The 15,286-nt window shown below is 39.8% G+C and overlaps 1 protein-coding gene across 3 annotated transcripts in view; it reads right to left on the bottom strand.

Moving 5' to 3' along the window:
* The window catches only part of NIN (ninein (GSK3B interacting protein)), a 108,491-nt gene that overhangs the window by 23,710 nt on the left and 69,495 nt on the right, over positions 1-15,286 (bottom strand). For 2 of the 3 annotated variants that reach the window (XM_011956884.1, XM_011956885.1), the window contains exons 17-23: positions 12,134-14,275; positions 10,402-10,527; positions 10,224-10,293; positions 8,187-8,402; positions 3,341-3,454; positions 1,009-1,131; positions 181-294 (exon numbers count right to left, since the gene is read on the bottom strand). In XM_011956884.1, coding sequence (XP_011812274.1) covers positions 181-294; positions 1,009-1,131; positions 3,341-3,454; positions 8,187-8,402; positions 10,224-10,293; positions 10,402-10,527; positions 12,134-14,275 — 2,905 coding nt within the window. The remainder of the gene's footprint in view (positions 1-180; positions 295-1,008; positions 1,132-3,340; positions 3,455-8,186; positions 8,403-10,223; positions 10,294-10,401; positions 10,528-12,133; positions 14,276-15,286) is intronic. The other variant, XM_011956886.1, reaches the window with a different exon arrangement.

Raw genomic sequence — 15,286 nt, 5'->3', positions numbered from 1 at the left:
GGCGTGAGCCACCACGCCCAGCCTTGCCACGCTATAAACGCACATCAAACATCGGTCAAATTGAATCATTTGGAACCCTCTTACGCTACTTCTACCTGGAACATTCTTTTTCCTGGGATTTTTGTTGGAAGATCTAGGAGAATACCAACTGTGAAGATGAAACAAGAATTGTCCACATACCTTTTCCTGAGAAGCCACCAGCTGTGACTTTAAGCTCGCACTCTCATGTTCCCAGGATTTCTGTTCCTGCTTCATCGTCTCAATTCTGTGCTCTAAGAGACTTGATTTTGCCAACTGTTTCAGGAAGGGAAAAAGAGGTAAGAGGGCATTTTTGCAAACATAGCTAGCCTTAATTTATATGCCTGCACTTACATTGTCAAGAATAAGTACCATCTATTTATGTGGGGGAGCAGGACAAGGTCAAAGGAAATGGTCTTCCTGGCTCCAAATCAAGACAAACCAAAGACTGTTTTATACGCCTAATTTTGAGGAGTTGCTTCTTTTTGGAAATTTCCTACTTTTCTTTTCTACTGCTTCATGTTTTGAGGGTGGAAGATGGTAAGCTGGAAGGCCGTTAAAAATCTCAAGAGCACACCACAGGAAGAAAACACAGAATATCTATTAAGGTAAGTAGGGGAGAAAGGTGGTGTTTTTGGATTTGCTAAAGAAGGTAAAATAGAAAAAAAGTGTTTGTCTATAAAATTGACCTCAGATTATTAAACACATATTTATATTATAACAAAATAGTATAAAGTAGCACTGTGATATGATAATGAGACAAATTTTATATTATCGAGTTTAATAATATAATTAGTAAACATCTAATTTAGACTCCATCAGTCTTGGCTGCAGGAAGTCTAGGGTCACAGAATGCCAAAGAAATGTTGCTCCAGGACACTCTGGAACAAGAGACTACCACGGAGGGCCCCTGTGCCACTGTTCACAGAGAAAGGTTCATTATGGTGTGTATTGTATACGATGATGGCAAAGTCTTATTATTTTTACTACCTTATCAACACAGCTATTTAATTCCTCACTCAGAGCCTCCTTTTCTTTCAGCAGTTTTTCACTGTAGCTTAGAACACTAGAGACTTTTTGCTGAAAGTCAGAGAGATCGGGACATCTGTGCAGCTGTAAGAGATAAACAAATGAGCCATCCCATCATATCTCATGGCTGTAAGTACAAAGGGGTATTTCTAAATAAGGCATTTTCACAGCTGCTGCTATTTGCCTATCTGTAGATATTTCAGAGGACATAAACTCTAGCCGAGACTATAATAAACTTCAAGGATTCCCTTCTGGCTTCTCTCTGCTCCCCAGTTGACTGTTGAAATGTCTGCTTAGGTAGATTCAACCAGACAGACATTGTTAAATAATGATCCTAGCTCTCCATTTTACCTTCAGGGTAAAATAACATACTGCCATTCTGTCATCAATTTAACACATGTGGCATATTACATTTTCCTCATGATTTTAACTAGAAAAATGTTTTTCAAAAAAATCAGTCAAGACTATAGAATTGGGCTGTGGGGGTGGCTCACACCTGTAATCCCAGCACTTTGGGAAGCCAAGGTGGCGAGGATCACTTGACGTCAAGAGTTTGAGGTCAGCCTGGTGAACATGGTGAAACCCCGTCTTTATTAAAAATACAAAAATTAGCCAGACATTGTGGTGCACGCCTGTAATCCCAGCCACTTGGGAGGCTGAGGCAGGAGAATCGCTTGAACCTGGGAGGCGGAGGCTGCAGTGAGCCGAGATGACTGCACTCCAGGCTGCGCGACAGAGACTCTGTTTCCAAAACAAAAGCACCCTAGAATTGGCATGGACTACATGCAAGGTATGTGGCAAAACCCAAAGGCAAGTTTAAAGATAAAACCGTGTTTTCAGCTTGTTCCCTGTACTCTTCCTTTCAGAAGATGCCTACGCTGACTGGCCAGTAAAATGTTGTTGGTGTGAACACACTGGCTTTTCCTCTCTACTTCATGAGATCAAGACAAACCAAATACTGTTTTGATTCCTTTTCAACATCAATGCTGGTACTAATCTCATTTTGGGCTGGATAATTCGTCAGGAGTTGGGGGTCAGGGGACATTCTGGACATTGTAGGCTGTTTCACAGCATCTCTGGCTTTATTCACAAGATGCCAGTAACCCCCCAGCTTCCAGTTGTGAAAATAAAAAATGTGCCCAGACACTGATAAATGTTCTGGGGTGGGAGAGCAATCCTCATCCCCTCACCCTGTTGAGAACCCACGCTTTAAAGAGGCTGTTTCTTATATTTAACCCTTTCCCATAGTTCATAGGTTTTTAACTTTCTTCTATTTCACTTGGCTCTTCAATTCTTTATTATTATGATTTTACGACCATCTTTCTACTTCCTGAACCTGAAATTCTTTCACATTTAGCTGTAGGAATAGACCTTCAGGGATGAATCTTGTCTTCAACTGGTGACAAATCCAGCATACCTTACAAATCTGAACAAGTCAGAAGGATATAGGAAAATGTATTTTGAAATGCTTGGGCACTGGTGTAATAAAGGACCTTCTACTTTATCCACTGCCTTGCCTCCCCACCCTCCAGACACCCATAAAGCTTGATACCACTTTGGATGACTGTAGACTGGCATGTGACTTCTGCTAATGCTATTTGTGTTTCCTTTCGGTGCAACAAATAACACGCATAGATGTGCTTTGTGAACTATAAATCACAGTAGCATACACAGTGACACATGCCTTCTAGGTCCATGTTGTATAACAGCAATGATAGGCTGATACTACCGGTTGATACTACCTTATTCTTGGGATCCAAAAGGATCCAGGTGCCTGATAAAACAGCTTTCTACCAAAAGGGGGCTGACGTGGGCGGATTGCTTGAGCCCAGGAGTTCGAGACCAGTCTGGCCAACATGGCAAAAACCCACCTCTACTAAAAGCACAAATTATCTGGGCATGGTGGTGGGCACCTGTAATCCCAGCTGCTCGGGAGGCTGAGGCACGAGAATTGCTTGAGCCTGGGAGCCAGAGGTTGCAGTGAGCTGAGATTGCACCACTGCACTCCAGCCTAGGCAACAGAGAGAAGAAGGAAACTGTCTTAAAAAAAAAGGGGGGATTTTAGAGTGTACAACATATATAAGTTAGACATATGGATAATTAGCAATCAGATTTACAAATCTGATTTTGCACTTTAGGTCCTCAACTTTGCCAGGCAGCAAGTTCTCAGCTACCAAGCTAGTTGATAGGACTCGGCACAAAAGACAACTAGTGGCTAGAAATACCAGTCCACCAGGAGCCCACCAGGTACATATTGTTCTGTGAACCCCCCCTAAACTGCACACAGCCTTACCTGTTTCATTTTCTCCAGTTCATCTTTGAGAAGGAGGTTTTCCTGTTCCACAGTATGGGTCTGTATTTTAATTTCGGAGAGTTCTGCCTCTAGAGAAGACACTAAAGTGGAGGACTAAGAGAAAAATAAAAAAGTCAAACAGACATACATATTTAGACTGGGGAAACTTACTAGGTTCATTAAAGGCCATAGGAAGGAAACAATAATATGAACTCAATGACACTGTTTTATGACCATTTTTTATCCTTATGCGTAAAAGACTTTCTACTTAAACGGCAGGGAAAATTCAACACCACTTCATGCTAAAAACTCTCAATAAACTAGGTACTGATAGACTGTATCTCCAAATAATAAGAGCTATTTATGACAAACCCACAGCCAATATACTGAATGGGTAAAAGCTGGAAGCATTCCCTTTGAAAACTGGCACAAGACAAGGATGCCCTCTCTCACCACTCCTATTCAACATAGTGTTGGAAGTTCTGGCCAGGAATTTCTTTCTCAGTCAGGCAAGAGAAAGAAATGAAGGGTATTCAAATAGGAAGAGAGGAAGTCAAATTGTCTGTTTGCAGATGACATGATTGTATATTTAGAAAATCCCATTGTCGGCTAGGCGCGGTGGCTCGAGCCTGTAATCCCAGCACTTTGGGAGGCCGAGACGGGCAGATCACAAGGTCAGGAGATCGAGACCATCCTGGCTAACACAGTGAAACCCCGTCTCTACTAAAAAATACAAAAAACTAGCCGGGCGAGGTGGTGGGCGCCTGTAGTTCCAGCTACTCGGGAGGCTGAGGCAGGAGAATGGCGTAAACCCGGGAGGCGGAGCTTGCAGTGAGCCGAGATCTGGCCACTGCACTCCAGCCTGGGCAACAGAGCAAGACTCTGTCTCAAAAAAAAAAAAAAGAAAGAAAGAAAACCCCATTGTCTCAGCCGAAATCTCCTTAAGCTCATAAGTGACTTCAGCAAAGTCTCAGGATACAAAATCAATGTGCAAAAATCACAAGCATTCCTATATGCCAATAATAGTCAAATCATGAGTGAACTTCCATTCACAATTGCTACCAAGAGAATAAAAATACCTAGGAATCCAACTTACAAGGGACATGAAGGTCCTCTTCAATGAGAACTACAAACCACTGCTCAAGGACATAAGAGAGGACACAAGCAAATGGAAAAACATTCCATGCTCATCATGGATAGGAAGAAACAATATCGTGAAAATGGTCATATTGCCCAAAGTAATTTATAGATTCAATGCTGTTCCCATCAAGCTACCATTGACTTTCTTCACAGAATTAGAAAAAAACTAAATTTCATATGGAACCAAAAAGCCCATATAGCCACAACAATCCTAAGCAAAAAGAACAAAGCTGGGGGCATCACGCTACCTGACTTCAAACTCTACTACAAGGCTACAGTAACCAAAACAGATATATAGACCAATGGAACAGAATAGAGACCTCAGAAATAACGCCACACATCTACAACCATCTGATCTTTGACAAACCTGACAAAAGCAATGGGGAAAGGATTCCCTGTTTAATAAACGGTGTTGGGAAAACTGGCTAGCCATATGCAGAAAACTGAAACTGGAACGCTTCTTTATACCTTATACAAAAATCAACTTAAGATGGATTAAAGACTTAAAAGACCTAAAACCCTAACAACCCTAGAAGAAAACCTAGGCAATACCCTTCAGGACATAGGTATGGACAAAGACTTCATGATTTCTAAGGTAAGTTTTGCATGTTTCTACACTGTAAAATTACTGTCTTTTTCTTGGAGGAGATACTTTGAGACTATACAAATCCTGTTTCTCCTCAAACTTCTGCTTATTAATTCTAGCATCTATCAACGCATGTTGTCTACAACTATTATTACTGGGGTGTTTGCCTAATGATGGTTTTCTATTTTCTTCATTTATTGGAATTAGAGCTGTTGTCTTCCCTCCCTACTTAATTTTTTTATATCAATATGGACTCATATTTATTTATTCATTTTTTTTGGTGGGGAGACAAGGTCTCACTCTGCTGCCCAGGCTGAAGTGCAGTGGTGCAGTCTTGGCTCTCTGCAGCCTCAACCTCCCGGGGTCAAGCAATTCTCCTGCCTCAGCCTCCTGAATAGCTGGGACTATAGGGGCATGCCACCATGCCCCACTGATTTTTTTTTTTTTTTTTTTTTGTAGAGATGGGGTTTCACCATGTTGGCGAGGCTGGCTGCAAACTCCTGGGCTCAAGTGATCCACCTGCCTTGAGCTCACAAAGTGCTGGGACTACAGGCATAAGCCACTATACCTGGCTGGTATTTATTGTAGCCTATGTTTATTTCATAATTATTTTATTCTATATTATCATTTATTTTGGTGATCATATTGTTCCAGCTTTGGCCATTAGGAGCCCCTTCAGCTAGGGGCCTGTGTCCTTTTGACATGTCCTGTCTTTTTTTTCAAAGAAATACCTTTTTCCTTCTGGTCCCATGAGGTGTTCCAGGCTTATCCTGTATCTTCTCTGCCCCAGCCCTAGAATCATTTTTCCAAGGAACCCTGGTTCCTTTTATAAAAGAATGGTGCTTGCTTAGTAACCAAGATCTGGGCAATCCATGCATATATACACATCTATGTTTCTGTATCTATCTAGCTTTTTATATATGTTAGAAACCATGAATTTATACAAATATCTCAGATCTCAATCTAACATCAGAGGGCTCATCTTAGCATTCCCCATTGCCCCACTTGCAACTTCTTCTCCAACAGTGAGAAATCTAGTTCTTATTGCTCACAACCTATTTACTTATTTGTTCAATTCTAGTAATACATATAGTTTCAGAATTACTAACCCATACCTCTCATAAGAATCCTGTTTACTGACTAGATTATCATAGCATGTAGGTACAGTTCATCTTGTCTTTAGCCCGGATAGTATCCAGTCGAGATATTAATTTCTGAATTACTTAATTGTTTTCTTCCCCAGTGTGGTTATATTATCCATTTATAATATAGTTAGGCTCATCTGTTCATGTCTGTGCTCCCTTTGGGTTTCTTCCCCCACCACTACCATATTGATTAGTTTTACTTGTGCACTTATTTTGGGGGTAAGTGAAGAGTATGTGAAACATCATTGTGGTTCTAAGTCAGAGCTATATGAAAAGATAAACTCAGAGAAGTGTCACTGGCCTTCCTTGTCCCTTCTAGCGCATTCTCATTCCTCTGTTCCATCCCTTTCCCATCCTTCCTTTTTAGTTTCTGGTTTATCATTCTTATGTTTCTTTTGCACAAATGAGCAGACATGTATTTTTAATATCCCTTTCTAATACACACAAAGGCATTCTATAGATAACTTTTTTGTACTTTTTTTTACCTAACGGTATGTCTTGGAAATCATTTCATGTAAATAGGGATTTCTTTTCTTCTTTTTCTTTAACAGCTGCACAATATTACTTCATGGTATGGACATACCCCCCACATTTATTCACCTATTCTCCTACATATTAGCATCTATGTTGTTTCCACAATTTTGCAATTAGAAACAGTGCTGCAGTGACTAACCCTCTGCGTACGAGTTTTCATATTGTTGGGATAGATTCCTACAAGTCAGATTTCCAGGGCAAAAGCTAGGTATATATGTAATTTTGTTAGGTATTGTCAAATTCACCTGCAAAAAGGCAGATCAGTTTGCATTCTCCCAGCAAAGTATGAAAGAGTCTGTTTCCCCACAGCCGTGCCCACAGAGTATGCTGTCATATTTTAAAATTGATGCCGGTCTTACAGGTGAGAAATTATACAACAGTGTTGTTTTAATTTGCGTTTCTCTACTTACGAGTGATTCCGAACATTTTTCCATAGATTTGAGGGCCATTTTAATCATTTTATTTTATTATTTAGAGATAGGGTCTCACCCAGGCTAGAGTTGTAGTGGTACAGCCTCAAGCTCCTGGGCTCAAGGGATCCTCCGGCCTCAGCTTCCTGAGTAGCTAGGACCACGGGTGTGCGCCACTGCACCCAGCCAATTTTTAAACTTTTTTTAGAGATGGAGTCTTGCTATGTTGTCAAGGCTGGTATTGAACTCCTAGGCTCAAGCTATTCGCCTGCCTTGGCCTCCCAAAGTGCTGGGATGACAGGTGTGAGCCACCACGCCTGGCCCATTTTTATCTTGTGTGTGTGATTTATTTGTTCATATGTTTCTCCCATTTTGCTATCAAATTTTTGGTCCCATGTCCCTCCATTTTTAAGAGTTCTTTACTAATAGGGATATTAGGCCTTTTTACTGTGGTATATGTTTTGAATATTTTCTCCTAGTTTGTCAGCTGTCTTCTAACTTTGTTTATGGTATCTTGTTGCCATGTAAACATTTTTTAACATATAAGCAATTTTTTCTTTTATTGCTTCTGGTTTTTGAGTTACAGTTAAATAGCCTTTCTTTACACCAGGGTTAAAGACAAATTCACCTATATTTTCTTCAAGTATTTGTATAGTTTTTTTTTTTATATTTAGTCTCCCAATCCAATTAAGTATATCCTTGTGCATGGAATGAAATACAGGTCTAATTTTATCTATTTCCAAATGTCTACTCAGTTGTTCGGGCACCATTAATGAAAAAGTCCATCTTTACCCCAGTGGGTTGAGAAGTGGCCTTGGCTATATACTATGTTTCCATTTGTATTTGGATCTAATTCTAGCCTTTCTATTCCACTTATCTACTTGTTTGTTCATGTGCCAGGACCATACTGTTTTAATTACTAAGGCTTTATGTTTAAGGAAGTTTAATACAAACATTTCTTCTATTTCTTGGGATTTCCTCAAAAAAAAAAAAAAAAAAAAACAAAACTGCCGGATGGCTAGAGAACATACCTGCACTTTACAATGTTCCAGTTCTTCTTTCAGATTAAACTTCTCTTGTTCCCGTTCCTCCAATGCACTGTTTCCTGGCTCTTTTTCCTTCTGGCATAACATTTCTGTTAGACGTTGATTAAGTTCTTGCAGTTTTTCCTGGTTTTGAGAGTTCTTTTGGCTAAGTTCTGTATTTTCCAAATCCAACTGTTGGTTTTTGATTTCTAATTCTGAAATCTAATTAAAATTAAAATAAGTTTTTAAAACTTGTTACCCTACTTGTGCTAAAAAAAAAAAAAAAAAAAACAGATCTAGAGATATAATTGTCTTTTCCCTCTCTATGTAAAGTTTAAAATATATATATATATTTCAAAACAGAAATAATACACACTCATTATTACAAATTCAATCCATTCAGAAGTGTATGAAGAAGTGAGACACTCAGTCTAACCCCACTCTACAGGGGAGCCCATTGTCCACAGCTGGATACGTGTTCCTCCAGATCATTTTCTATGCATATACAGAACCCATACACACATACAGATTCTTTTCTTCTCTTTAGCAAAAATTTGGAAATTTTATGTTTGGATAGCTTGCTTTTTCTAGTTATAATATCTTAAAGACTCTTTCCAGGCCAGGCACGGTGGCTCATGCCTGTAATCCCAGCACTTTGGGACGCCGAGGCAGGCGGATCACCTGAGGTCAGGAGTTTGAGACCAGTCTGGACAATATGATGAAACCCCATCTCTACAAAAATACAAAAATTAGCCGGGTGTGGTGGCGTGTGCCTGTAATCCCAGCTACTTAGGAGGCTGAGACAAGAGAATCGCTTGAACCCAGGGGGCAGAAGTTGCAGTGGGCTGAGATCACGCCATTGCACTCCAGCCTGGGCAACAAGAGCGAAACTCCATCTCAAAAAAAAAAAAAAAAAGACTCTTTCCAAGTCAGTGTGTTCAGCAGCCACCACATACTCTACTTTTGATTGGCTATAGGATATTCCATGTAGTAAGATATGCATTTATCTGTTCCCACATTGATAAAGTTTTTAAAATCATTATTTCTTTTAAATAGATCTTTTAGAAAATCCATTTCTACATGGTAGCATTTTGTATTTAGAATTATTTTTTAGAAGTAGGATTGCTAGGTTAGAAGATCTGTATACATACATATATTCATTACTGTTTCAACAGATACCTCCAATATGTCTTCCTCACAGTGCTACCACCTTATAATCCTAATAACAATGCATGGGCACAGTCATTTCCTCACATCCTTTTAAATACTAGATTACTTTTTGCTAATTCAATAGGTTAAAAAAGAAACATATTGAATTTGCACTTCTCTAATCACTAATAAGGCTAACCATCTTTTGTATTCTTTCTTTTTCTGTGACTTGACCGTTCACATAGACTGCCTATATTTCAACTGGATTTTCCCATTTATTTGTAAGAGTCCAAAATACATTTTGGATGTTAACACCTTGTCTATTTCAAGTGCTGAAAATACTCTTTCCCAATATGTCCTTGTCTTTTGACTGCTTCAGACAGATTCTTAAACGGCCTTCCCTTTTTATAACTGCATGTTGTAAGATTACACAAATTGAGCACTGAATGGCACCAGCTATCTGAATAAATTGTAATTCTGTGAAATGATATGCTGATTAGCTGGCATTCTGTATATGTGAAATTCTGTCCTTAACTTTCTGCTTTCAATCATGGTGAAGAAAAAGGAGGGGCTAACATTAACTGAAACTGCATAAAGGCTAGAGCTAATATTTTGTAGGTATAGTTTTAGAGGTATCACCTCCCCAACTCTGCTGATTATAAAGCTTTATTAAGCACTTAGGGCCTAGAATAATATATACATTATTTAACATAAAACAGGAAGCTAAGTTTAGAGTCAGTATGAAGTAAGTTTCCATTTTCAAATTCAGAATTTACAACCTTCCCATCATTAGCTATACGTTATTCATTACCATGTGCTGTAAATTTATAAATTTCAAAAAAAGGGAAAATTTTGGAGTCCAAAAACATTGAGAAATATTAAGTATTTCCTTACCTGTTTCTTTAAATTTTCAACCATCTTCTGAACTGCAGCATTTTCTTGTTTTACAGTTTCCGTCTTTTGCCTAAAGGAATGATGAAAATAAAATTTAACGGTTAGACTTTAAAAGTTGATGTAAAAGAATTTTAGTCTTTGCAAAAATGTCTTAGGAAAATATAAGTATATGTCTTACCACATTTCTTCCTGAGATCCATTTAATTTCCCTAATTTCAGGTTAGAAATGCTATCTTCTTCATTTAAAGTAGTAATTTCATTTCTCAAAATAGAATTTTCCTGTTGAAGCTTTTCAGATTCATATCTGAAGCACAGAGATTGAAAAAAATAGTTACAAGGCAGTCATCTGGCATCTTTGGAAAATATTTTCTAGTAACTTCCAAAAGGATGAGTATTCAATGCCAGTTAAAAAGAAAAGTCTAAATTAGTAGTCTCTTAGTACTTGGAAATCAAGTTATGACATATTGACACATTTCTTTTGGGAAGTAAGAATTTCACTAAAAGATGTTAGAGAAGTGTAACTAAAAAAACCTTAAGCCTGGAGAAATGAATCGAGACTCAATGCTCATTCTGGTTGTTGATTTTTCTCAATGGCAAGCATATTGCTTTGAGCAAATGACTTCATTTATCTCAGTCTCAAGTCCTACCTGTTCTGAATACACATAAGCCACGTTACAAAGCTATATTAGCTTAGTTTTAGGCCCCTGGGTACCTAGGGAAAGAAAATTCTCTATGTAAATCAAAGGGCCATAATGAAATATGTACACTGTTTACTTCGTGATTTTATTCATCTCATTATATTCTGATTTTTAGGACTAAAAATGGTCTGAAGAAGAGGAAAAACTACCTTCAGAATTAAGTTATCCAGAGACATTTCAAACATCCTGTATGGTTTACAAGTTTTTTTTTTTTTTAAATAAATTTGCTAGAAGACTATGCAATTATATTTTACAATGTCAAGTGGACAGTGGTTCAAATTAGTTCTACTTTTATCTCTGCTTTTCAAGCATATTTATTAGAATCTGGAGGCTCCTCAAATTATATGTTCTAAGACAAATTTCCACTGTTTTGTTTTGTCTCTCTTTTTTTTTTGTAAGAGACAGGGTCTTACTCTGTCACCCAGTCTGGAGTGCAATGGCATGATCATGGCTCACTGCAGCTTTGACCTCTCAAGCTCAAGCAACCCAACCCGCCCATCTCAGCCTCCCAAGTAGCTAGCACCACAGGTGTGCACCACCACACCCAGCAAACATTTTATCTTTCTGTGGAGGCAGTCTCGCTATGTTCCCTAGGCTTGTCTGGAAACTCCTGGCCTCAAGAAATCCTCTTGCCTTGGCCTTCCAAAGAGTTGAGATTGCAGACGTAAGTCATGGTGCCTGGCCATTTGCACTGTTTATGGGTTATCAGCATGTGCTTCAAGTGATATGAGTGCAAAACTATAAAGACAGAACATTTTTTCTATATTAGCATAAGAAATGAGTTCTTATCTACTAAGTTAATAATGCACAAAAAGTCATTCATTTGTATATATGTTTCCTCAAAATGAGGAAAGTAACACTTAGCCAAAAAAAAAAAAAAAAAAAGAAAAATCCCTATCCATCCAAATGAAATAAGTGCTAGAAAAAAGTTAAAGAGGTACATTGAGGATGCATGTGGTTAAACAGCAAACACTCGCCATTGTGAACTTTCACACCCCATATGAACATTTGTTTGCTACAGAGGAAGGCAATGCCTCCTAAACAAGGTTATTTTATTTGTTAACACGGCACAGAAGCAGAAGGAAGTCTAGAGAGTACTGCTCTCTTCTTGAAGACTAATAGGTTAGTTTCTCTAGACACAGCAAGCAACGGAAGTTAGATCTGGTGAGGTGCTCTGTGGGATTCGTGACGTCTAGAAGGTACATACATTACCTCAGAAGTTCAACTTTTTGCTGCATCTCACTGCAGGTGATCTGCAAGTCATGCATCATTGCCTTCAGCTCTTCCTCCTTTTCTCCTTGAGAAAGTACATCTTTTTGCTTAACTAAAATAGTGACTCTCTCCTTCAACTTCCTAGTCAGCTCCTGCAGCTTTGTTTTCTCCAGTTCTAACTCTGCTATTGTGGCCTGACGCTGAAAATGTTTGTCTTGAAAGCCTAGGAGAGTAGAGTTTTCCTCCAGTATAACTTGATTCTGTGCTCTTGGCCTTTCTTGATGTGTCTGAATTGTTCCATGTAACCAGGCAATTTCATGTGCTTTTACTTTTTCCAAGAGCTGTGTATTCCCCTGCTCAAGGTACTGGCTTTCTTGCTTACATTCTTCTATGACATGATGTACACTCCTAACCCTGGGCACACACTCTTCCAATGTCTGATTGAGCTGGAGTATATTTCCATCAGGTTCGACTTCCAGGTTCTCCAAACTGGCTTCCCATAAGCAGCAGTCACACCGCTGGACCATACTTTCCTGCAGCTTCTCAATCTTTCCTTGAAGTCTCAAAACCAGAACATTCAGCTCCTCATTTTCTATTTTGACCTCATCGTAACTCTTTTCCAGGCTAAGGAATGTTTCAGTGACCTCCTCCATTTTCTTTAGCTCATCCTGCAACCTGAAAACCTCTGCAGTGAGTTCTTTGTTATTTTCTAGTGCCTCATCATAGCGTGTCTCCATCATTCTCAGCTCTTCCTGAAGGCAGTCATTTTCTTGGCTCACATCTTCATACAACAGCTTATATTTGGGAGAAGCCTCAGGGATTTTCTCAAGCATCTTTAGTTTCTTTTTTAGCACAGAAACATCAAAAAGTAGGTCCTGTTTCTTTTCAGAAGCTCGATCACAGTCCGCACATAACATCATTAGCTGTTCCTGAAGCTGACTAATCTGATTCTTCAGCTCCCAGGATTCAGTCCTTGTCTCCTCACTGTTTTCAAGCTCGGAAAAACCCTCTACTGAAGCTTCAGACTCCTCTATTTTGACTTCCTTCCTCTGAACAGAGCTCGTCCCTGTACTTCCCAGGTCCCGGACCTCATCATCTTCCATGTCACTTAGGACATGCCGCCTGGTCACACCTTCTACTTGCTTCGTTTGATTTTGCTGCAAAAACGGCTCTGTTTGTTCCGCAGTATCTCCAAAAAACTCAGTAGCTGGTTCATCCAAACAAGAAGACATTACTAACCCTGGCTCTAACTTTTGTAGCCTCTGTTGCAATCTGGAAATTTCAGTAGCCATTTTCACATTTTCCTTCACTGCCTGTTCATGAGCTCTCTGCAGACTTAAGAGGACATCCCCATTTTCTTCCAACAGCTGCTCCCCTTGCTGAAGCAGGGACAGGGCTCCATCTCCTTCCACCTCCTCCTCTCCTATCACCTGGCAACCACTCTGAAGCGTGGAGAGAGGAGACGCTGCCTGCTGCATTTCCTTTATTTTACTCTTAAGTCTGGAGATTTCTGTGCTCATCTCAGCTCTTTCTCGATCTGCTTTCTCACAGGTTGTTTTGTGAATGTTCTCCATGGCCAGAAGCTTAGACATCATTTCCTGCCTTTCCTGGTCATGTTCCATTTCTAGTCTTTCCAGCCGCTGGCTGGCCAACTGCTCCGAGGCCCCTGCCTGGCACAGGGCCTCCTCGCGCTCCCTCAGTTCTCGCTCATGACTGCTCTTCAGCTCGAGAATCTGGTCGGACAGCAGGCTTTGCTGGGTTTCAGATACATTCCTTAGGTCTTCCAGGTCTTGGAGTAGCTGCTCTCTTTCGACAACCATGCTGTTCAAATGTTCTTTGTATGCTTTCTCCAGCATCTCTCTCTCCTGCGTCAGGACCAGAGAAGTCGCTTTCTCTCTCTTAAGAGTCTCTTTCAGCAGCTCCTGGGCTTCCGCACACTCCTGGGTGAGCTCGTCCTTCTCAAACTCCCACTGGGATTTCTGCTCGCGCTGCTGTTCCCGGAGGTCCTTCAGCTCTTGGCGGTAGCGCCCTTCCAGGCTTTGCAGAGTGCTTTCACACCTCTCAGTGACTTTCTGACAATCAGACTGAAACTGGGCTTCTATCTGAGAGGTTCTTCTATTACACTCTGTTTCCATTTTTTCCCTAAATGTAGTCAACATACAGCATTATTGAAACTGCCGCCAACTCCAGAAGCAAACAAAAACCATTTTCCCATGCACCGAGAAAGCTGCTAAGCAAACAACCGACATACTCCCTAAAAATGGTCTTAACTTACTCCTGTGTGATTCATTTATACTGGAAAGGGATCTCATTTCTGAAAGCTAAGACTGGCAGCCATAATTCATTTAAAAGACTTACCTCTCTCCGGAGCTAGAGGGAAATCTTAGAAACTAATTTCTCTGGCATACTCCCGGATGTATTTGTTTATGGATTTTTAAACCAAAGACAAATGACCAAAGGCGTATTAATCTAATCCATAACTTGGGAAATATATACCATTCCTTCATGTTAATTAAGCATGCATTATAGGATATCAGTCACATAAATGACACATATTAACAAATTCATTCTGCTTTTGCTTCTTATTTAACAAAGTAGCACTAAGTCAATCAGGATGTGATGAAACAAAGTCCTCAAACAAACCTGGGACTTTACATGAGGAAGGTAAGCACGAAGTGCTGTTTCTTAATTCTGGTAGGAAATGTAACCTTGCCTGGAGTCGAGTTTAGCTTTTCTCAGAAAGCAACAGGATTGAACTAGGAAGGAGCCACTTTGGGGATAATCTTATCCTCCTCTTGAGCCTTATAAGATACAATAAATCTGAATACAAGGAATACTTTCCTCTTTTACAAACATAACAAAATAACAAAATAAAAACAGTTCCAATCATCCCAAGGTAGGTTCACATCAAAACAATGGCAAAAGCAGTAAAAAAAATATTTAAAAGAATCTACTCAATCAATGGGCTACTATGCCTTCTGATTTCTCCAAGTCTCTTAAGCAACTGACACTTTTTTTTTGACACGGAGTCTCGCTTTGTCACCCAGGCTGGAGTGTAGTGGTGCGATCTCAGCTCACTGCAAGCTCCGCCTCCTGGGTTCATGCCATTCTCCTGCCTCAGCCTCCTGAGTAGGTGGGACTACAGGTGCCCGC

This window comes from Colobus angolensis, unplaced genomic scaffold, assembly GCF_000951035.1.
Source record: "Colobus angolensis palliatus isolate OR3802 unplaced genomic scaffold, Cang.pa_1.0 Scaffold428, whole genome shotgun sequence".
Lineage (NCBI taxonomy): Eukaryota > Metazoa > Chordata > Mammalia > Primates > Cercopithecidae > Colobus > Colobus angolensis.
The sequence above is the reverse complement of the archived record's forward strand: the minus strand, read 5'-3'. Positions and strand labels throughout refer to the sequence as shown.